General features: G+C 42.3%; 1 protein-coding gene across 9 annotated transcripts in view; it reads right to left on the reverse strand.

The window, feature by feature from the left end:
- GALNT8 (polypeptide N-acetylgalactosaminyltransferase 8) overlaps positions 1–23,817 on the reverse strand; it is an 83,644-nt gene that overhangs the window by 20,247 nt on the left and 39,580 nt on the right. For 3 of the 9 annotated variants that reach the window (XM_033117985.1, XM_033117990.1, XM_033117991.1), the window contains 4 exons: positions 18,118–18,255; positions 17,470–17,565; positions 16,285–16,452; positions 8,633–8,903 (listed from right to left, as the gene is read on the reverse strand). In XM_033117985.1, the coding sequence (XP_032973876.1) occupies positions 8,760–8,903; positions 16,285–16,452; positions 17,470–17,565; positions 18,118–18,255 (546 nt within the window). In that variant the 3' untranslated portion in view covers positions 8,633–8,759. Of the gene's footprint in view, positions 1–8,632; positions 8,904–8,927; positions 9,319–16,284; positions 16,453–17,469; positions 17,566–18,117; positions 18,256–23,817 lie in introns of those variants that run through there. The other 6 variants (XR_004424171.1, XR_004424170.1, XM_033117988.1 and 3 more) reach the window with 4 other exon arrangements.

Consider the following 23,817-nt stretch of genomic DNA (forward strand, 5'->3'; position numbering starts at 1 on the left):
TTCCAAGATCCGAAGGGTGGGGATAGGACCCCAAAGAAAAATCCTCTATGGAAAACAGCCCGTCCGTGATTAAAGATCCATAGGGCAAAGTGTTTATGAGGAAAGACCGCCTCTGGCTCCCTTCTGACGGAACAGGAAGATGCACAAGAGCAGGTTACCCCATTGATCAATAGCAACCAGTGCCTGCCCCTCTGAAGCTGAATTAATCCCAGATGCAAAGATCCTAACATCTGAGGAGAGAGAGAAGAAAATCCCACAGGCACAGTGAGAAAACCAGAGCCCCCCTGCAGGGAGCGGGATGAGAGCAGCGCAGCTGCAGATAGAGGGCCTTTTCTCCTGGCTCTTTCACCCCACCTGGCCAATCCCAGGTTTAGCCATCATCATTTGCACACTGAGCCACTACCTGCCATTAATACAGTTCCCTGAGGGCCATCTGGCACCACTGGGATCTCCAGCAGCAGCTACTGGAAGCAGGAATAGGCTCTGCCCATCCACCCCTTCCATCACCTGCAGGATCTGCTGCCCTGGCCACCATGTGCTACGGCACCTGGTACCACAGCCGGCACCGCTGGTACCCATGCATCCACACCAAGCCTGCAGCATCCTCCATCACTCAGACTGACTTTACCGTTGCCGCCTCTGTTGCCCCTGAGCCAATGCTTTCCTATACCCTCAGTCTGTCTCCCCTGTTCCCTAAGCCATGCTGGGCAACTCGGGAGTGCAGTGTTCCAGCCCAGGAGAGCAAAACGAGCCCTGGTGGGTAGCCAGTCCCCAGAGCAGCAGCCCTGCCCGGGAACGAGTGTCCAGCTCCGACTGGGAACCTAAGCCCTCATCAGAGTGTCAGGACCCAAGGCTTAGAAAACAAAGCCTCTGAGCCTAGACCTTCTGTACCACAGAATCGGTGGCAACCCTCCCACCCCCTGCACCCTCTACCAATCTGTGAGGAAAGATTCTAGCAGCAGTGTAGGGGTTCCTTCACAGGGCTGGGGTGAGACTTCTGGGAGAAAGGAGTTCCATGGATTGTGGTGCTAGAGTGTTGTGCTGCTCGTGGACTTCTGTCATTGCCATTGGTACTGTAACCCATATTCCTAGGTTTTCCTGTTTTCCCCATGGGTCAGAGGACACAGGGAAAGTACAAGTTCTACTCCTCCTCAGAGAATTCCTTCTCCAGCAAAACTCCCCTACCCTGGACAGAAGCTCATGAAGATTAAAAGTCACTGGGAAGTAATTGTTGAAGATTATTACAACCCTGAGAACCACTGTGCCCCGTAGGAGCCCACAGACACTGTCCAGGCTGCTGTCCATCCAGCCATAACTTCATGCCAACCACAGAACACGCACACAGACGTAAGAAGAAAAGACTGCTGGGAAACGATCTTGTCAAAGCATTTAAAAACACTTGGTAAAAAAAAAAAAAAAAAGAAGAAGAAGGAGAAGGAAAAAGAGAAGGAAAAGGAGAAGGAGAAGAAAAGGAAGAGGAAGAAGACAAAGACATTCTTTAAGAATGAAGGCAAAATAAAAGCATTTTAGATCAAAAACATGTAGCAAATTTGCAACAACACAGATGGACCTGGAAGACATTATATTAAGTGAAATAAGCCAGACACAGAAAGACAAATACTGTATGATCTCATTTATATGTGGAATCTAAAAATAGTCAAACTCATAGAGACAGAGACTGGAATTTTGGCTCCCTGGGGTCAGGAGAGGGGGAAAAGAGGAGATGATGGTCAAAGGGCACAAAGTTTTAGTTATGCAAGATGAGTGAGTTCTGGGGATCTACTATACAGCCTAGTGCCCATAGCTCACAATAGTGTACTGTTTACTTAAAATTTTCTAAGAGAGTAAATCTTATGATAAGTATGCTTAACACACACACACACACACACACACACACACACACACACAAACACACAAATAACAGGAATAAAGGGGCCAAGAGGAAACCTTGGAAGATGATACATGTGTTTATGGCCTTGGTGGTGGGGATGGTTTTATGGACGTACATCCCCAAACGCATCGAGTTGTGTACATTAAATATGTACAGCTTTTTACATGTCAGTCACACTCAATAACGCAGTTTAAAAAAAAAAACTTGGTAAAAAATATGGGAAAAGGACAAAAATTTTATAAAGGAAACCTGTTTGATTGATTGTTTGGTGGAGAACGCCAAGCAATAAATTGGGGGAGACGATGCAATAGGTGTCAGCAATGTTAAGGTTGTAGTCCCAGCAGTTTCTCAACAGGTATTTTAGAATTCAGGAACCAAAGTCAGAACTCTCAGGAATTTTCAGGAATTCCCCCAAATCATGTTATTCTTTAAGTAGTTCCAAAATTAATTCTTCTCTTTACCCATTATTGTAGATATCTAAAAAGTTGTTTAATAAATAAGAAGTATTAAGTTTAGTAATATTTACCCAAAAATTAGTCTACAGCAAATACTCAAACACTAGGAAACACCAGCAAACATTACTATGTAACATTCAAAAGATGTAGCATTCAGATCGCCTGGTAACAGGTTAACTAGGTTAATAGCACTGGTCAGAATCATATGTTGAAATTGCCCATTTCAGGACATGTTTTGCTTCCAAAACTTGTTATTTCTTAGAGCATCATTCATAAGATATGTATCAAGTACACTATGCACAAAAGCTTATTAATATGTATCTGTTATTTGCAACAATTACTCACCATGAGAGGCAGGTGAGTCACAAACACACTTACAACTAACGAATTAGATCTTGACTGCTTTTTTATTCTGCCTCCTGCTGTCCTGGTTTCCAAAAATATCACCCTTAACCTTGGACTCTGTGTGTCCCTGTTTCCTGTTCTCAAGTTCTTGGACTTCAAAGGGTTCCTTCAAACCAGTAACGTCTCTACATTACTCGCAAAGCTTTAATTCTTGCAGGAGAATAATGGAGCTCTTTTTTGTTTTCCTAATTTCTCAATGGATTTATCTTGAAATTTGGAATTTGGAAAAAACAGAAATTTCCCAAGCAATGCTGGGGAGGAATCCTCATATGGAAATACTAGAAATGCTGCAGGTACAGTGGGGAAGGCCTAGCAGCAGTCTCTCTGGAAGCAGCAGTAGAGAGCTTGATGAAGGGGGTGTAGCTGGGACTTCGGGGCTGCAGCCAGTCCCAGGACAACTCACCTGTGAAAACAGCAAAGCATAAGCCCATCTTCTTCAAGTTATTCTTGGCTAGAAAATATATTAGAAGCAGAAGCCGCGAGACTCATTCAGTAGTTAATGAAAAACCTTTAAAGAATGGGAGAAGATTGGGGGCCGGCTGGTTAGCTCCGCTGGTTAGAGCGTGGTGCTCATAACACCAAGGTTGCCGGTTCAATCCCTACATGGGCCACTGGGAGCTGTGCGCTCCTCAACTAGATTGAAACAGCTACTTGACTTGGAGCTGAAGGGGCCTGGAAAAAAAACACACTTAAAAGGAAAAAAAAAAATGGAAGATTGACAAGGTGCTTGGAAAAGACAAACCCTGGCGTAGCTGTTATGTATGACTTGTTAGACAGGGAAGTTAAAACCATACCTATTTCTTATCTTGTTGTGATAATGTTTCTGCCTACGTCTTTCTGTTAAGGAGGCTGAACAGCTGTCTGATAATATTGAGAAATTTGGTTTTTATCATTCCAAGGATAATCTTGAGACAAGTTTGGTCCTTGAAACTACATTTGTCAAAACGTTTGCAGGACAAAACTGTTAAAATTAACAATTTGAAGTCATGAGAAGTTGATTTTATCCAACAGTTCTGTGATAATTCCTCACCGTGACGTTACTGATCTAACTCTATTTCACAGAATCTCTGTGAAAAGACTTTACAAATTTCCTTAAAATGAGGAAATTAGCTCAAAGCACATTTTCTGTTGTAAAAATGGATTACGAGTAAAATAAAGGGACTCTGTAAGATGAACTTTAAAGCTGCTAGACTCTCACATTATTATGACACAGCTCTTGGCTCCTTATGCCTTAGGTTTTGCACAAATGAGGAACTTGCTCATCGTAAAGAGAGCATTGGTGTGGTGGATGCTTGGGGCCTGGAGAGAAGGGACAACAAGGTCATGATGGCACGACTGCCATCCAGGCCTATTGCCCTTTGGAAAAAGGCCAGAATCCTAGAGAAGCAGCAGGTGCAAGGAGGAGAGGGACAAATCCAAGCTGCATCCCTGGGGTTTCTTTGGGAACTTGTGGGGACCAAACATAGCTGCTTTGTACCTTTAGTTTGGACAGATGGCATGAAAACAGGAAAGAAGCGGGCCACCATAGGGCTGAGAGGAGCATTTTGTAACAGTGAAGTGAGGTTTCTTCAGGATGCTTGCAGGTGTAGCTTCTTCCCATGGCCCCATGAAGGGTCTGTCGGGGATGGCCACCCAGAAACCCAGAAGCAGTGTGAGATGGGGAGAGAAATGGGCATTGTGAGACAGCCCAGGGGCTATCACTGTCTGAGCAGAGGAAGAGAGCTGGCAGGAGCTTGGTCCCCGAGATCCAAGTCCTGGGGCAACCACCGAATCACTTCTCTGTTAGGGTTTTATGATGTCTTGTACACCAACCTGTCACGTTTCTGTTGTTTACAAGGTAACTTGAACTTAGAATAAGCTCCAACATTCCCAAAACTCAGAGAAAGAGGCATCAGTGAAAAATTAACTTGGTTACAAGGAAATAGTCTCCTGACTGGACTAAAGAAAGTCACTGAGATGATCTTCCCAGTGTCCTAACCGGTGAGGGCTGAGAGCAGACGGTAACCAGAGATGCGGATTCCATGTAGAACAGGACAAATAGGTGGTTTCAGGGCCAAAGAAGCAAATCAACACCATCCTGGCCTGAACAAACAGGCTGCCTCACACATCAGAGCAGCCGCAGGGAGCTGAGAACCTCTGGGACAGGGGGGCAGCCTGAGCGCTTGCCGTCATCCTAACTGTGACCGCGAGAGTTACACATTTTCCTGAAAGAATATGGAATACCAAATTCGATTAAGCAGCATCGCTTATAGCTACAGTTTAGCAGGAAGAAATATTTAATGTGTAGCTAGACAGGCAACTTTTGTTTGAGTGTGTTTCAAATCTGTTTATTTTGAAACAATTTCACACACAGAAAAGTTGCAAACATAGTACAGAGAATTCTTGTCTACCCTTTACCTTTCATCCAGATTCCCTTTACCACATTTATTATTTTCTGCCCCATCTGTCTGTCTGTCATCCGTCCATCCATCAATCCACTGCTTATACATATGCATATGTATAAAATCTCAGAGATAATTGCCTCTCCCCTACCCCAATCCATCATCCAATGAGTAATTCATAAAATCAAGGACATTCTCTTACATAGCTGGAGTACGATGATGAAAATCAGGAAAATAACATTGATACAGTACTATTATTTAATCCACAAGCCTTATTTAAATGTCACCAGTTGCCCACTGTTGTCTTTTATAAGCAAAGGAAAAATAATTTCCCCTCAGGCCCAGATGTCAATCCAAGATCACACATTATATTTAGCTGTCATGTCTCTTTGGTCTCCTTTATTCTGGGCAGTTCCTCAGTCTGTCTTTTATGACTTTGAGATTTCTGAAGCATACAATCCGTTTATTTTAAAGACTGTCCCTCAGTTTGGGTTTAACTGATGTTTCCTCAAGATTATAGATTTTGGTCAAGAATACCATAGAAATGAGGTATTGTTCTGGGTGCATCGTCTCAGGAGGCATACGATACCCATTTGTTCAGTAACCAGTGATGCTAAATGATTACTTAGTTATGATGGTGTCTGCCAGGTTCCTCCCCATGAAATTACTATTTTGTAATTAATAAATATCCTCTGGGGAGTTGCTTTGATACTGTGTATGTATCCTGTTTCTCATCACCCATTAGTTTTAACATCCATTGACGATTCTTGCCTGAAGCAATTTTAACCACGTGGGTTGCTAAATAATTTTCTAATTCCATAATTCTTCCTACAACTTTGAGTTGGCATTCTGTCATAAAGAAGAGTTTTCCTTTCTGTTTACTTGTCCATCCATCCATCCATCCATCCATCCATCCATCCATCCATCCATCCATCCATCCATGCATTCAGTTATATGAACTATCAGATTCTTACTTTATTCTATAATCTATTATAATCTATTGTATAAAATCATTACTTATTTTAATCCTCAAATTGTCCAAGATTTGGCCAGTGGGAACCCCCTGAAATGGCTGCTGAACATGTCCCCATCATTCTTTGAGCAGTTTCTTATTTTTTAACTTAGGAAAATTCCTCAGCCACACAACTCTAAAATCGGCTATTTCTCTAAGGAGTACTAAGTCCTTTTACAGGAAAATATTTAGAAACTGAGACCCAGATGCTGGATGTTGTGTGTGCTTAGACGGAGTGTGTATTCGTTTAGACTAGAGAAATATAGTTAGGTTCACTTGTTTTTGTTTGGGTTTCCCTCAATTGTTGTTGGTTATATGTATTTATGTTTCAGCGTATGAAATAGAACATGGTTCTACAAGTCTAAATTATAGGGAAAATGTATATTTTGAGAAGTGCCACTTCCTCCACATCCCTTCTGTCCTGTTCCCATCTGCAGGCTTCTCCACACTATTTCCAAACACCCCCCCCCCCATGGGAAACCCACCTCATTAGCTTCTGGTTTATCCTTATGTTTCATTTTGCAGAAATAAACAAATATACATTTTTCCTTGTTTTTTTAACCTAAAAAGTACATACTATAGATGGCATTTTTCCTTTTCACACTGGAAATCACTCCATATCAGTTCAAAGAACTGTTCCTAATTCTTTTCATAGCTGCAGAGTACTCCAGGGTGTTGATGGATGTTTGAGCACATACTTTGTTTCCAACATTTTACAGTTATAATCAATACTGCAAATAATTACTTCATACATAAGTATGTTCTTATTTTTTGGAGATGTAAATTCCTAGAGGTGGAATTATTGGCACAAATTGAAAATGAACATACAGTCTTTTTAGATATCACCAAATATCTCTCCAAAAGAATTGTACAGTTTGCGTCCCTACCATCAAAATATGGATTGCCTGTTCCCCACAATCTTGCCAACAGAATGTGTTGTCAGACTTTTTCATTTTTGCCAGTGTTAAATGAAAGATGATCTCAGTACAGTTTTAATTTGCATTTATCTAACTATGCGTGAGGTTAAGCATCTCTTTATGTGTTTCAAGACATTGTGTCTTTTGTCTACTTTTCCATTGGATACATGCTTTTGAAAAAAACTTTTCTATGAATTGCATTTTCCCTTCAATTTGCTAGGCCGAGGCTAGAAGTTATACATTTGCTGAACATTTATCCTGTTCCTTAATTTTTTTCATGATAAAATCTTATCTGTGGTGATGTTTCAGTTCTTGATATGGATGGTGCTTACTGCGAAAACTGTATCAAGCTGCACACTTACGACTTGTGCATTTCTAAAAGCTTTTTAAAATTCTTAGCTGATTTAATTCTGTGCAACATGAACAGTGTTTTGCTTGCCAAGTGCTTAAAACAAACCCAGTGATTCGCAGACTCACACCCAAGCAGCCGTGACGTGAGACTAAGAGGGCAAAGTGGCCCTTTGAAGAAGGGACCCTGTGACCTCATATTTGAAAGGTGAGCCCCACAACACAACACACACCCAGGGTCATCCTACCTTCCCTCCTACTATGGGGCCTACTCCCAAACTCCAAGAACTTGCCCAAATTGGCTGCTCTAGCCATGCCTGCCACCTCCCCAGCTAGGGGGAAGGATGTACCCAGTGGACAGCAGTAAGGACCCCTGGTTTTACCTTTCTCCTACAATCTCTCCGTTGCATCCCAACAAGTGATGTCCCTCTGTTTCAAGCCTCATTTTCTCCATTATTTGCAGGGACAGTAGAAGGAAATGGGTAATCAAGTCTATTAAAGGTTAGAAGCTACTTAAAGAAAGCTGCAGATGGCTTGGGTTTTTCGACCATTGTCTCTGCGCTATGCAGAGCTGTGATTAGTGGAGGTGCGGTGTCTCCTACCATTGGCCTCTGGGACCTATCTGACAGGGGACAGATTGGATAATCTAAATACAATTGTTGTGTGGGGATGAATGGAGCAAATTTTAAAGTTGCTTGTCTATTTGCTGTATCTTTCAGGACAGCCCAGAAAAGAGAGAGTGGGAGCAGCAACACGCCTTTAGAGAATCGGAACCACCTGAATAGTTGTCACGCTGCCTGCCTGGTGATGACCCGGCCTCTCCAATGGGGCAGCCCCAGGGCAGCGGAGAGCCTGCCTGATGATGACCCGGCCTCTCCAATGGGGCAGCCCCAGGGCAGCGGAGAGTCTCTGAGATGAGTCGGGGGAGCAGGAGTGGGGCAGGGGGCCACAGGAGTTGTCAGGAATGAAGAATAAACAGCATTGGCAGAAGTCAAAGGTAAACTTCCACTCTGGTTCTCTCCCTACATGACAGCCAGATGATGGCAATTATTTCAAGGAGTTTCCAACAATGGCATTTCATATATATCATGACCTTTCAAGGGAAGCTGGGAGCAAGGCTTTGTAGTTTCCTCACCCCTCCCCAGCCAGGACACCCCAACACATGCACAGACCTCACGTCCCTGCATCCTGTGTGTTGCAGGCTGAAGTCATAGTAAACACACACACACACACACTCACACACACGTCTTTCTCTCCCCCTCCCCCACTCTGAGCAGCATTGGGAGTAGAAGCCATTGCAGCAGCAAGAACTGGTGTCCCAAATTGAGGCTTTCTGAGGATCACTGGAGGTTAGTTGGCCCCCCAGTTTCGGACGGTATGCTGGATTGTCCACCCTTGTGTGGTACAAGTCTGGAGCACAAGAACAAAGTAACCGGAAGTGTCCTTCTTGATCTCCAGACATCGTTGGGTGGCTCTGTTTCTGACAGCTCTTCCCTGGATGGGAAGAGAGACAGAATCAGGTACGGAAATGCCCTAGGAGTACAGCTTCCCCCTCCTCCGACCCTCCCTGCCATGCTCAGAGACATGCTTGAGGGGTCCCTCAATCCTCTGTAAGTCATCCAGAGGACAAACGAAGCAAAGTGTAGACTTAGGCCACCAATGCTTTCTCTACTAGCCCTGTGGCAAACTAACCACAGATCTGGGAGCAAGCAATGCAGTGCTGGGTTCTGATCCCACCATCTGCCCTTCCTGAGATGGAAGCAGCATGTCAGTATGACTGACAAGCCATGACACACCAGGGAGAGCCACGGTCCTTCTCTGCTTGATAGTCCTTTTCACATCTTCACCCCTGAGCGCATGAAACCCGCTGGGATTCTCCCTTCCTCTTCACTGAGGCTCTGTGATGGGACTAGAGCAGAAGTTACTTTCAGGAATCTCAGCCTATTTTTTCTCCACCACGTTGGGGGCAGTCCCTCCCTCTCCCATTGTGGGGGCCTCCCTGGGAAACCCTGGGAACATTAGGGGCTTTAGAACTAAAGAACCTGAGTTAAATCCCTGTCCAACCAGAGTGGACTTCGGCAAATTATCTCACCTGTCTAAGTCTCGATTTCCTCATCTATAAAATGGGTTTAGAGTTAATATTAGGGCTAAAATTCAGATTAATATTTATTGAGCATCTTGTGTCTGACATAAAAGATGTATAATAAATGTCAGTTCATCTCTGCTTCTGCCTCTCCCCATTAATGGGGGAAGAGGGAGGAGGGGTCCTCCTTCTCTTCCCATGTGCCAACTCCAAACCCCTGAGCTCTTTCCTCCTTATCCCTTTGGCTCAACAATGAACGAGATGCCATTGTCCTGGGCCTGTCCTCTTCGTCCAGCCCTCCCACTCCTTATACCCCTTTCAGCAGGAATAACTGTTCATCATCTGTCTTAGTGCAGGGGTACCTTTGTTTTCCCTCGCTATCATCCTCAGTTATCAGCCTCCATTTATTGAGTGAGAAACCCTGATCTCGCTATTCCATCTTGGGTTACCTGCCACCAAGTGTTTTAACACCAAACAGTACACCAACTCTATGTCCAAATCCCTGCTCCCTCCCTCGCCATCACCTCCCTACCTCTCACCTCTTCCAATCACAAACTGCCCCAACAACCCTGCTCCCCCAAATTCACCTGCCACTGGCTGCACTGGACTCCCTCTGCGCCCCCCTCACCTGGGGTGCCTCCATCCAGTGTCATCATTCAGGGCAGCTCTCCTTATTCTTGAACTCCCCCCCAGCCCCCCCGGGGCCCAGCTTCCAGACCACATTTGTGCCTGGCCCACAAATGTGCCTGCAGCGCTCTGGCCTCAGCACTGGCTTGCTGCTCAGGGTCGCTCCCCCAGGCCGCCTCAGCACGCTTTACCCCCTGATGCTCACTTTCACTAAATGCCTTTATTTTTCACTTTGTCAAGAAGACCACACTTCCAGTCAATGCAGCCCCTCACCCGGAAGCCGTGGGCACAGCTCGGATGCTGCTCGTGGACGGTCTCAGAGGAGCTGCCCAGCTTCGGCCTCTACCGCCAGCAGCCCCGGTGCGCTGAGCACGCCCGTCCTGGATGCACCTAACACGAGGGACCTGCTTGCTGTCTAATATCCGCTTATTTCTCCCTCTTGGCAGCTTCCTCTTCTCTTCACTTCAAATAGACCCAAATGCCCCAATGTTAGAAGAGGGGAAAGAAACACCCCAACTCTACCTTCCTTTCAAACCAACATTCAGTATTTTTCTTGCTTTCAGAATCAAACGTCCTAAGCAGCAAGGCAATAACAGAAAGCTAATGAGATTCTTTGTTAGACTCCTAAACATTTCATATGCTGTTTGACCTGGGGAATATTATTTGACTTCTCTGTGCTTTAGTTACTTCATAGGTGAAGAAGAGATAATGACAATACTTCTCTTATAAAATTTATGTAAAGACTTAAAGTAGATCCTGTTTGACCCAGTGCCTGGTACATAATATGTACTCAATAAATCTTGGTTACTATAATTTATTGACCTTCCTGAGAGAGTCACTATAGCCTTTATCTATTTTCTCGTCACCTCCAAGTGACATGTGCTTTGGCTGAGTTTCTTACATCCTCTTCAGACTCTTCTCTGGTTTCTTTTACATTGTATTCCTCTGGATCTTGTCAATTTTTGCTTTGGCTTTTATTTAGGGGGTGTTGCCTGCCAGCTTTTAAAGGATTTTTCTTTCTTTTTCATTTTTACAAAGGGAATATGTGGTTATTTTTTAACTTGGAAAACATATTTTTAAAATTAGAAGCAGTCATAATGGGATAACATTGTATATGTAATTTTTATATTCTGTTCTTTAAATTTAATGTTATATCATTGTACAGTTTCCAATTTCATTAATTTAATAAATTCATAAATTTTCCAAATTCATTAATTATTATTATTACTTGTAAAGATTTTATTGGGGAAGGGGAACAGGACTTTATTGGGGAACAGTGTGTATTTCCAGGACTTTTTCCAACTTAAGTTGTTGTTCTTTCAATCTTAGTTGTAGAGGGCGCAGCTCAGCTCCAGGTTCAGTTGCCGTTGTTAGTTGCAGGGGGCGGAGGCCACCATCCCTTGCGGGAGTCAAACCGGCAACCTTGGGGTTGAGAGCCCACTGGCCCATGTGGGAATCGAACCGGCAGCCTTTGGTGTTAGGAGCACGGAGCTCCAACTGCCTAAGCCACCAGGCCAGCCCCATTAATTATTTTTTTGAAAATATACTTTCTGAGAGCAATTTGAATGACTATCATATTCAGTCCAAGGGATGAACAAAAATCTCCCCTACCGTTGGATGTTTAATTTTTTTCCTAGTATTTTGCTATGATAAATATTAAGATATTTTCTATATGAATCTTGACCTACATTTTATATTATTCCTTAAATTAAGATATTAATTTAATATCTTAAGATTTAAAGGCACTAATCTATGTGCCTTTAAAATGGGACATAATTAGTTTTGGGGTTCTGATCAGTGTCAGGGTTTTAGAGAGCTAAATTGCTTCCTGGAACTATGTCCACCAGTAACAGGGGAGAGCACTCCCCTTACAGGGCTCTTGCTCTTCTTGAACCCTGACTACAAGTGGTGTCCCTCTTCTCACTACTTCTCCCAAAGATTCTCTTTGTGTCCCGAGCTGTCACTCTATCCGAAAGACTTCTGAACAGTGACTTTCACCCACATTCTCCCCACTTTCAGCTGCATCTCTACTCTCAACTCTGCTCCTCATCTCCAAATTCAGATATCTCAAATATGCCTCATCTCCTCAAATCGAGTCACTTCTCAGCCAATGCCAATATCTCTCTTGTGGTCTTTGAAAGTCATAACCTTCTCTGGTTGGCTCAAAACGTTAATCATGAAATTGGAAGAAAACAAAGGGATTATCTAGTTTTACCTCCCTCTCAATTCTGAGAAATATCTTTGGTAATTTTTAAGTAGTATCAATGTGTAAGTAGTGTCTATAAAGTAAATAGAGCACAAAAGGGTCCCAACTGTCAATCAACTATCATGTTTATATCTGAAAGAATTGTGGTCCTAATAGATCAGATGGATATGAAAGGCTTAGATACAATGAATTGACTTAAAACTGGCTAAAATCAGGAAACACCAGAACTGCATTATCACCTCCATCTTTAACTTTTGAAGTTCTTGACAAGTGATCATAAAATGAGATCCAACCTGGACACAAGAGTGGTGGCCAGAATCCCCCTGGATTTACTGCAGCTCCAGGTCTCACCCAGCCACCATCTGTATTCTATCAGCAACTTCAGCCACCTGAGAAAGTGATCTTCCAAATTCTCTTGAAAAGACAACCTTCAAAGTGTTTAGGATGTCATAATTGTTTCTTCAGTGTATGTAACAGCTTTAATTTCCAGGAGATTTAGAATGAAGTACAGATATTAAGAGAATCAAACACATAGTATTTGTTAAAGATTCTATGTGTATTACTATTTTTAAGTACTTGTTATGTTTAAGAAAAATTGTCTTACTGATTAATCTTGTAATACCAATTTTAAAATGTGTAATTTAATAATTAAATCTGTTATTTTATGTTGAAATTTTACTGGATAGCGCATGCTTTTGAACACTTAAGAAAACTTAAAAATCATTCCATTTAAAATCAGATAATTGAAATTCTTAAAAAGAGAAATTTAATGTGTTAAATTTATAAATACAGTGTGTAATGCTTAAGAGAATTTACTATGTAAAATCCCTTTTAAAGTTGCTAAGAGAATAGATCTTAAAGTTCTCATCATAAGAAAAAAATTTCTGCAAGCATATGTGGTGATGGGTTCTAACTAAACCCATTACTGTGGTGATCATTTTGCAGTATATAATAAATTATGGATGTTGTGTTGTATACCTGAAACTAATATAATGTTATATGTTGATTGTATCTCAATATAAATAAATAAATGTTACAAATAAGTCTCTACTCATAAACTTAAAGAAAGGAGTCAATTCCTCAAAAATCATAAACCACCAAAACAAATATAAATAATCACAAAAACTCAAAACAAATCATCTGAATAGCCGTATACCATTAATTTTTTTTTTCAATTCATAATTTAAAAGCTCCTGAAAAGAATTCTCCAGGCCGGGATGGTTTTACTGAAAAAGTATACTAAACATTTAAAGGAGTAACACCAATTTAAATCAATCTTTTCCAGAAAATCTCTTCCAGACAATGCCTCTCCCAGAAATTAATCTATTCTGCAATTTTTTGTCAAAAAGATAAATTTTATCAACAGGAAGAGGAAACACTTCCCAACTCATTTTAAAAGCCAGTACTAAAACCAAAGACAGTATAAAAGGAAAAAAAAAAAGCTGCAGACCATTATCTCTAATGAACTTAGACACAAAAATCTTTAACAAAATATACTAGCACACCATGACTAAATGTGACTTATTCCTGGTATGCAAGGCTGTTTAACATTTGAAATTTGACCAACGTAATCTTCATATCAACAAGCCAAAGAAGAAAAAACATGATTACATAAATTGGCACAGAAAAAACATTTGATAAAATCCAATTTACAATCATGATTAAAAAAAAATTCTTGCTCATGATAGCCCAGGTCCCACGATATCCTGGGTTTTTTAAAAGCCAGAGTTCAGCTCCCAGACAATCTTTACCCATATCCTCTCCATGACCTCCTCCAACTAGATTTCAGTATATACTGTCATAAAAAGTTTGCTTGAAGATGTCTGGTCAAGATGGCAGAATGGGTAAATGCTGTGCTTATCTCCTCTCACAGCATCAAAATGACAACTAAACTACATAATAACCATCATTGTGAATCTCCTGAAGTATAGGTGGGCAAAAGTCCTACAACTAATGTGGGGACAGAGCCCCAAAAAGCAGTTTCCAGGCTCTCGGCCTCACGTAGAAAGGTGCTGGCTCAGGTAGTAAATGGCCATCGACTGTGATCAAATGGCCATCAGCTGTGGCTAGTTGGCCGTCAGCTGTAACCAGTGAGCCATTAGCCATGAATATAACTGCCATGGCTAGGCTAGCAGGAAAAAGGGGGGGCTAGCAAGAAGATGGTGGCTGAGTCTGCAAGCGGCACAGTGAGGGTTGAGAATTGTGTTGCTCCTGGTTCCTGTGTCTCCAACCCAGCCGCCAGCGAGAGTACAGTGGTATGACTCCCCTACCTATGGCTCCGTGGGTGTTCCTTTTTGGCCTCACCATGTCCTGCGTTCTTGTGTGGGGAGTGGGACCAGAGACCCCGCCTGACACCCCGCACGACAATTATACTTGCTAGATGCTTTGCTTGGTGACTACCATTAACAGAGAGCTCACCACCTTGCCAGGCTGCCCAGCTTTTGTAGGACAGCTTAAGCCATTAGATTGTTAGAAAGTCCTCCCCCTGCCCCTTATACTAAGTCAAACTCCTTGATCTCCAGCGACTGGTCTTCGTTCTGCCCTCCTGAAGATACTGAACAAGTCTACTTCCTCTTTCTCATGAACACAGCATCATCTTTTCTCTAGATTCGCCTCTCCAAGCCAATACCTGCAGGCCTGCCCATCTTTGATTTGCTCTGCAAGCATTTCTTGAGTGCCTGCAAGGCTCCAGGCACTGTGCTAGATGCTAGAGAGAAAACAACAAACAAAACCAAGGCCCTTCCAGCCCACAGTCTAGTGATGAAAAGAAGCAAGTGAGCAGGTAATTAGAAAAGATAATGAGACAAGGCCTATGGGAGGGGCCCTGAGAACACACGGAGGAATCACCCATCCTAGTCCTGTGGAGTCACAGGTGGCTTTTTGAAGAAGACAATATATAAGGCTGGAGGAACACTTTGCACGTGGCCTGAAAGAGGTGGGAGGAGGGGGAACAATACCTACAGACGTGCCTGAGGAAGGAGGTGGCATGGCCTTTTGTAGAATTACATGTAGTTCCATTCAGTTGGAGCTTAGAGCAGGGAGCCAGGATTCCTGTCTCCTTTTTCTCCTCACTGGTATTATGTAGTTCAGAAAGATTTAATCTAGGATCCAAAATGCCTCTGAAATTGTAAGTAAAACTTTGCACATAGGTGCATGTATGTATATGTTTTCCTGGAAACAGTCCATAGCTTGCAGCAGATTCTCAAAGGGGTTATGAGCTTTGAGTTAGATTGTCCATGTCTTTCCTGAATGGGTGGCTCCTGAACCCAGCACAGTACCACGTGCTCAGAAGTATGTTCACAGACAAAGCCTTACCCCCTCCATCAGGCCATCACATCCCCGCCAACGTGGCTTAATGCAGCCCTACCACACAGTAGATTCGCACATTGACTGTGGTCAGCCAAGTCCCTCGTCAATTTCACGTGAATTCTGCCAGATTCTCCCCTTGGTCAATTGATGTTGAAGTTAAAGTCCGGGCTTTTACATTAGTCCCTGTCAAATTTCAGCCCAGGGCTCCAGACTCTGATTATCATTAATAATAAAACTGATCACAATAGCTGATATTTATTGAATAATTTCTATGTGCCAGGCACCATGCTAAATGCTTTATATGCATCATCTCATTGAATCCTTCCAACAAGCTTATAAAGCAGATATCATCATCTCCATGTTATAGGTGAGGAAACTGAGTCTCAGAAAGGGTAAAAAAACTGTTCAAGGTGGCTGAACTAGGATTTAAACGCAAATTCTTAACTGTTAACCCATAACAAATTCCAATATTTCTTCCCGTTAGCCACCCCGCCTTAGTCAACAGACTCAGTGTTTCAGTCCAGTTCCATTTCCAGGGTTTTCCCTGCACACTGCTACAAAATAAATCTTTCTATAACACTATCAAATCAAATCTGCACCTCTCAGATTACATGTGAATATATTTATCCTTTAAAAAGCACGTGACTCACCTGTTTAAAATCCCAGTGTATGTGCAGTCCATTTTTGGCTGCCTTGGAACATGGTTCTAAAGTGGGCTTCTCCCCAAAGCCAGGGTCTGTCAGGCAGCGATCATCAACACCTTTCTCTGCAATCAGTCCTCCCACATAGAATTCCCCAGTTAGGTGGTAGTAGGTATACTAAAAGAGAACAAAGGGATGTGCCATGGACGCAGTCCATGGAGAGGCCCTTAACTCTACAGAGGGTATGAAGACTGCTCTTGGGTGCCCTAGACACTCGGTCACCACAGGGCGCATTGAACTTTCCTGGGTAACAAGAAGTGCCTTCTCCTTTCTCCCCACACCACCCCAGTTGATTCCAGGAAGAAGACTAGGCATGAGGAGGTGGCACTAGCCTGCTTTCTTCCATACAGGGAACCCAATAGAATCATAGCTTGCATGGATGAGGGAGCTTATCTTTGAAAAAGGAAAAACACAACTGAACTTTGTAAGGTGTCACTGTAAGCCTCAGCTATGAGCTTGTTGTCAGGAAACCTGTCAATTTCTCAATCTGACACTGCTTTGCTCAGTGAGCTTGGGCAAGGAAGCTGTTTTTGTGTCATGGTTTTTGCATTTGTCCAGTGGAAATGCTATCTTGCCTCTCTCAAAATGTTCCTATAAGTGAAACATGCAAAGTAACACGATAGATGTGAGTACTGTCAAGGAAAGAAAGTCCCCTGGCTGCACTTTCCACTTGGTGCCATATCTCTTCTATCCCAGGGAGGCACTTCTTTCAGAGCCTCTCTTCTGTAGCTGTTTCCTTCTCTACAGAAGAAGCCACCGGTAGCTTCAGCTGTCCACCTTCCAGGGCATACAAGAAGTACTGGGAGGGTGGGTGGAGGCAGTGGGAGGAGGGGAAAAAGGGATTGAAGGTTACTGTCAATGAGAATATTACCATGAAGAATGAATGCAGCAGAACAGAGCCTTTCTACCCAGCCTCCCTGTATCTGAAATGGAACTATCTTGCCATGACTTTCCGAATGAACTTGGAAGTGTTTAATTATAAGTACAGGTTTGGGTTTCATCATTACCCATTATCCAGGATGCTCAGCTCCAGCTTTCCCATCACCTAACATGGAATCTAAATCTGACAAAGGTTGCTGGGGGCTGAGCCTCAACAGACTTACCCTGTCGGGGTAAAGAAGATTGTGAAAATACCTGTGGACTGTATATATGACAGGAATATATGATGGGGGTATTGCCTGGAATGGGTCCCTGATCCAGGCAGATGTTTTGATCCAGTGAGTTTTTCATCTGAAAGGTCAAAACACATAACATTCTTGGAAAGAGGCAGAGAAAGAGGGCCCTCAAGCCTCCCCAAGCTCTGCATTTTCCCCAGTACTCCAAGGATGCCAGAAATTACCAGCCAAAAGGGAGCAGCAGTTTGGGATCCTGGCAGCCATTTTCTAAGCACTAGACAAATGCTGAAGTGAGGTATTTCCCACTTCCTGGGATCACCTACCCACTTGGACCATCACAGCACATATAGAGAAGGGCACCTATGCCTGTGTTCATGAGGGCAAGGCCAAACATCTGGTTGGCTGAGAAATCAGGAAAGTCAGAGCAAGGGCTGCAGTTTGCAAAACAAGGAAGAGAGAAGGAAAAGAGATAGGGACTGGGGAGCAAGAGATGAAAGGAAACCAAGAGGGTCCAAGGGCAAAAAGCTGAGGAAAGAGTTGGGGGTAGAAAAGGAATCTTGGACAGGAAGGGTTTTGGAAACACTTTTCTGGCAGTCATGCAATTCAGGTTTCATTGTCTTTTACAGTCGAACATTTTAAATCTGAAATTCTATTTCATAATACGTACTCTTCCATAGGCCACAATGTTGTGCATTGGCTTCAATGCTGGATAAACATTTTTCAGATACCAGTCAAAACTTTTACATCTCAGTTTCTCACGGAGTGCTATTCTGGAAGAAATGTCTCCATAATCGATTCCAGAGTTCTGTAAATGAAACATGGAGTATTTCTGTGTAACATCCTTGACTCCACCAAAGGGTATGGGTGAAACCTGAGGGAACTGGCTATTTTTATGATGCCCTGTAAGGTAACCTTGAAATTTATAGTTTTCCAGGACAAGTGGGAAAACCTTGAAACCTAGGAATTTCTGCTGGTTTCAAAGGTACCTGCGAGGCTTATGCAGTGGGGTCATTCAGGTTTATTTTTCATCATTAGCAAGCTGGCACAGACTGCTCCTGTTTGAGGTAACATTTACATCAGTAAGGCATGAAATATTCCTCATGATAGCAGAAAAGGCTTTCAAAAGGAATATTCTGGCAGCAAAATTTGGAAGTTAAGGGACATTTCCTAAAAGTTATATCTGTGGGAAATCAAAGTGAAAGGATGTTTGAGCCAAGATCCACAGCTCAGAAAAAGAGGACTGCAAATCATGTTGACTTCAGGTGGCAAGGACAAATGATGTGCCCTGAGCCAAGAAAGTCATCCTCATTCCCATGTGTCCAAAAGGATCACAGTCCCCACTCCCATCACCCCAACATCCCACCTGCCATGTTAATGTCCTCTTACACTGAATTTCTGATTCCAACTCTGCCTCACAAGGTTTCTACTAGTATAAATGATGGATGAAGAACATGGAATCTAGAAGATTATTAGGCTTGAAACTTATGTCTGTCACTTGCTATCTTATTACTTTAAACAAGTTTCTTTCAACTCTCTGTGCTTCAGTTTCTCCGTCTGTAAACTTGAATAATAAAAATAAAAAGTAGCCAAGGTAAATGCTGTGCTCACCTCCTCCCATGACCACATCAAAATCACAACTAAATTATAGAAAAACTTGAGAACCAGCTGAAGACTAGCTGAGCAGAACTCCCATAACTAAGGATATAAAGAAGAAGCCATATCAAGACTGGTAGGCGGGGAAGACACCAAATGGGATGGTCCCACACCCACATGTGGTGGTTAAGAATTAGGAGAGATATCTCTGCTTAGAAGATCCCTCCTAAGGAGCAAGGGGTCCCAGCCCCACACTGGACTTCCCAGCCTTGAGTGCCAGTCCTGAGAAGAGGAGTCCCCACAACATCTGGCTGTGAAAATCAGCAGGGAACCCACCGGGTGAGATGGAGAGAATGCTATTGAGCCAGTCCTCTTAAAAGGCCCGAGAACAGACTCACTTGCTCACAAACACGCACCTAAACACCAGCAAAGGGACAGTAGCTCAGAAAGCACCAGAGACATACAGGAAGGAACTGAGTTAACTAGTTTCAGGGCAAGGCCTAGAGGGGCATTTCTCTCCATACAGAAGAGTTGGCAGGTGCCATTGTTCCTTTGTTGAGCCCTCCCCCTACACAGCTGGCAGGCACAACTGGAAGTTCTGTCAGGCACCATTTGTCTCTTTGTGGAGCTATCTCCTCACACAACCTGCATGTGCAGTTGGGTGCCACATCTGTGTCTCCATTGACCTGGCTAACACTGCTCACCTCTCCCTGATGATTCCCTTAGACCCAGCCTTACCCAACTCATACAGGAATGTGAATCTCTTTCAGCAGCTATTCTTCACGAGTGGCTGGCTTTGGCCCCTGCTTAAGAATTTCCTAAAATTTCTTAAAAGTACAAAACCCCAAACAGTTAGCGATTGGCCTCAGCATGCCCTGTACCTCTTTTTAGGAGGCCCTTAGCTTGGCACCTGTGGCAGCCAGCCTTGGTTCACAGCATAGCTACTCACAGGCACCTCCAAGCCCACAAGAGGCAGCTACCAAATGCAGGTCACTTTGTAGCTACTATCAGGTGGCCCCAGGCCAGGCACACAAGCAATAGACCATGGCCTATACCAGAGCCCCTCCCAAGAGGTTCCAGAACTAACATATCCAGTGGCTGGCTTCAGACCACACCAGAGAACCATCCAATTATCTCCATAAGCAACACACCAAAAGAGTGGATTTGGCAGGCACCAGAGCCCTGCTATAGCAAATCCCACTCTGTGGGGTGAGCCCAAACACAACAGCTCATCCACTGTAGTCACAGCCAGCCCTTATAGCCAATCAGCCTGAGGGTCAATCCCAAACACTGATGTTCCAACAACAATCAGGGCTCAGCTACAACAGAGGGGCATGCACAGCAAACACAAGGAACACACCTGCAGCCTGTAGCTCAAGTGACCAGAAAGACTGTGACACTGGGCTCCCCAAAACACCTACTACATAAGGTCACCCTGCCAAACCTGGGAGATGTAACAGATCTATCTAATACACAGAAATGAACACAGGAAGACAGCCAAATGAAGAGACAAAAGAAATAACAGGATAAAACAACAGAAAAAGACCTAAACAAAATGGAGGAAAGCAATTTACCAGATACAGAGTTAAAAACACTCGTTATGTGGATGCTCAATGAACTTAGGAGAAGAACAGATGCACTCAGTGAGAACTTACACAAAGAGATGGAAATCATAGAAAAAGAACCACTAGAAATGAAGAATACAATAACTGAAATGAAGAATACATTAGAGAAAATCAACAACAGATTAGAGGACCAAGTCAGTTATTTGTAAAACAAAGTACCAGAAAACACTCAATTGGGACAGCAAAAAGAAAAAATAATTTTTTAAAAAATGAGGATAGGGGGCTGGCCTGGTGGCTCAGTTAGAGCTCCATGCTCCTAAATCCGAAGGCTACTGGTTCGATTCCCACACGGGCCAGTGGGCTCTCAACCACAAGGTTGCCAGTTCAATTCCTTGAGTCCCCCAAGGGATGGTGGGCTCCACCCCCTGCAACTAAGATTGAACATGGCACCTTGAGATGAGCTGCTGCTGAGGTCCTGGATGGCTCAGTTGGTTGGAGCGTGTCCTCTCAACCACAACGTTGCCGGTTTGACTCCCGCAAGGGATGGTGGCCTGCACCCCCTGCAACTAGCAATGGCAACTGGACCTGGAGCTGAGCTGCGCCCTCCACAACTAAGACTGAAAGGACAACAACTTGAAGCTGAACAGCACCCTCCACAACTAAGACTGAAAGGACAACAACTTGAAGCTGAACAGCACCCTCCACAACTAAGACTGAAAGGACAACAACTTGACTTGGAAAAAGTCCTGGAAGTACACAGTTCCCCAATAAAGTCCTGTCCCCCTTCCCCTATAAAATCTTAAAAAAAAAAAAAAAAAAAAGACCAAACTGTTTCAAGTAATGTAATAACAACCCAGAACAAAGCTCAAAAAAAAAAAAAAAAAAAAACTTAAAAAAAAAATGAGGATAGTTTAAGGGACCTCTGGGATAACATCAAGCATAACAACATTCCCATTATAGGGGTACCAGAAGGAGAAAAAAGAGAGCAAGAGACTGAAAACCTATCTGAAGAAATAATGACAGAAAACTTCCCTAACCTGGTGAAGAAAATAGACATACAAGTAGAAGAAGAACAGGGAGTCCCAAACAATATGAACCCAAAGAAGCCTACACCAAGATACATCATAATTAAAACACCAAAGTTTAAAGAGAGAGTTTTAAAAGCAGCAAAAGAAAAGCCATTAGTTACCTGCAAGGGAGCTCCCATAAGACTGTCAGCTGATTTCTCAACAAAAATACTGCAGGCATGAAACAACCAAAGTGATGTAAAGCAAGAATCTATAACCAATATTACTCTACCCAGAGGGCTATCATTTAGAATCAAAGGAGATCTTCTCATACAAGAAAAAGCTAAAGAAGTTCATCGCCACAAAACCAGTGTTACAAAAAATGATAAAAGGACTTCTTTAAGATAAAGAAGAAAAAAAAGATAAAAAATATGAATAATAAAATAGGAGTAACCACATACTATCAATAATTACTTTAAATGTAAATGGATGTATTCTCCAATCAAAAGACATATGGTGGCTGAATGGATAAGAAAACAAGACCCATGCGTATGCTGCCTACAAAAGACCCTCGTCAGATTGAAAGATACACACAGACTGAAAGTAAAGGGGTAGAAAAAGATATTTCATGCAAATGGAAATTTTTTAAAAGCTGGGGTAGCAAATATCCGTCCCAATAGACTTTAAAAGAAAAGGCATAACAAGAGACAAAGAAGGACATTTCATAATGATAAAGGGATCAGTCCAACAAGGGTTGACAGGATATAATTACAGGATATAACCCTTGTAAACATTTACGCACCCAACGTAGGAGCACCTAAATATATAAAGCAAATATTGACAGATATAAAGGGACAGTACAATAGCAATACAATAATAGTAAGGGACGTTAAGTCCCCATTGACATCAACGGATAGGTCATCCAGACAGAAAATCAGCAAGGAAACATTGGCCTTAAGTAGTACATTAGACCAGATGAACTTAATTGATTTTCATCGCAAAGCAGCAGCGTATGCATTCTTTCCATTTGGTTTCCATTTGGAACATTTTCAGGATAGGCCACATATTAGGCCACAAAACAAGTCTCAATAAATTTAAAAAGACTGAAGTCATATCACGCATCTTCTCCAAGCATTATGGTATTAAACTAGAAATCAATTACAAGAAGAAAACTGAAAAACACACAAACACATGGAGGCTAAATAACATGCTAGCAAACAATGAGTGGGTTAACAACAGATGAAGGAAGAAATCAAAAGATAAATGAGACAAATGAAAATGAAAACAAAACAACCCCAAATCTAGAGGACACAGTGAAAGCAGTTCTAAAAGAGAAATTCATAGCAATACAGGCCTGCCTCAAGAGACTAAAAAAATCTCAAGCAATCTAACCTTACAATAAAAAAAATTAGAAAAAGAAAGACAAACAAAGCCCAAAGTGAGTATAAAGAAGGAAATAATAAAGATCAGATCGGAAATAAATGATAGTCTAAAAAATAAACACAAAAGACCAATGAAACCAAGAGCTACTTCTTTGAAAAGATAAAAAAAAAAAAAAGATAAACCTTTAAACAGACACATCAAGGAAAAGAGAGAGAGAGAGAGAGGATCCAAATAAATAAAATTAGAAATGAAAAATGAGAAATGACAACTGACACCACAGAGATACAAACAATTATAAGAAAATGCTATAAATAATTAAATGCCAACACATTGGACAACCTGGAAGAAATGGATCAATTCCTAGAAACATACAATCTTCTAAGACTGAATCAAGAAGAAACAGAAAATTTGAACAGACTGATAACTACTAATAAAATCAAATCAGTAATCAAAACTCCCCCCAAAAAAATTCTGAGCCACATTGCTTCATAAGTGAATTTTACCAAATATTCAAAAAAAAAGTTAACATCTATTCTTCTCAAAGTATTCCCAAAAAAATTGAAGAGGAGGGAAGACTCCCAAGCTCATTTTATGAGGCTAGCATTATTACACTACCAAAAAGGAATATTATAGGCCAATATCCCTAATGAACACAGATGCAAAAATTCTCAACAAAACAATAACAAACCGAATTCAGCAATACATCAAAAAGATCATACACCATGATCAAGTGGGATTTATTCCTAGGATGCAAGATTGATTCAATATCCATAAATCAGTTAACATGATATACCACATAAACAAAATTAAGGATAAAAA

The sequence above is a fragment of the Rhinolophus ferrumequinum genome, chromosome 10 (assembly GCF_004115265.2).
Source record: "Rhinolophus ferrumequinum isolate MPI-CBG mRhiFer1 chromosome 10, mRhiFer1_v1.p, whole genome shotgun sequence".
Lineage (NCBI taxonomy): Eukaryota > Metazoa > Chordata > Mammalia > Chiroptera > Rhinolophidae > Rhinolophus > Rhinolophus ferrumequinum.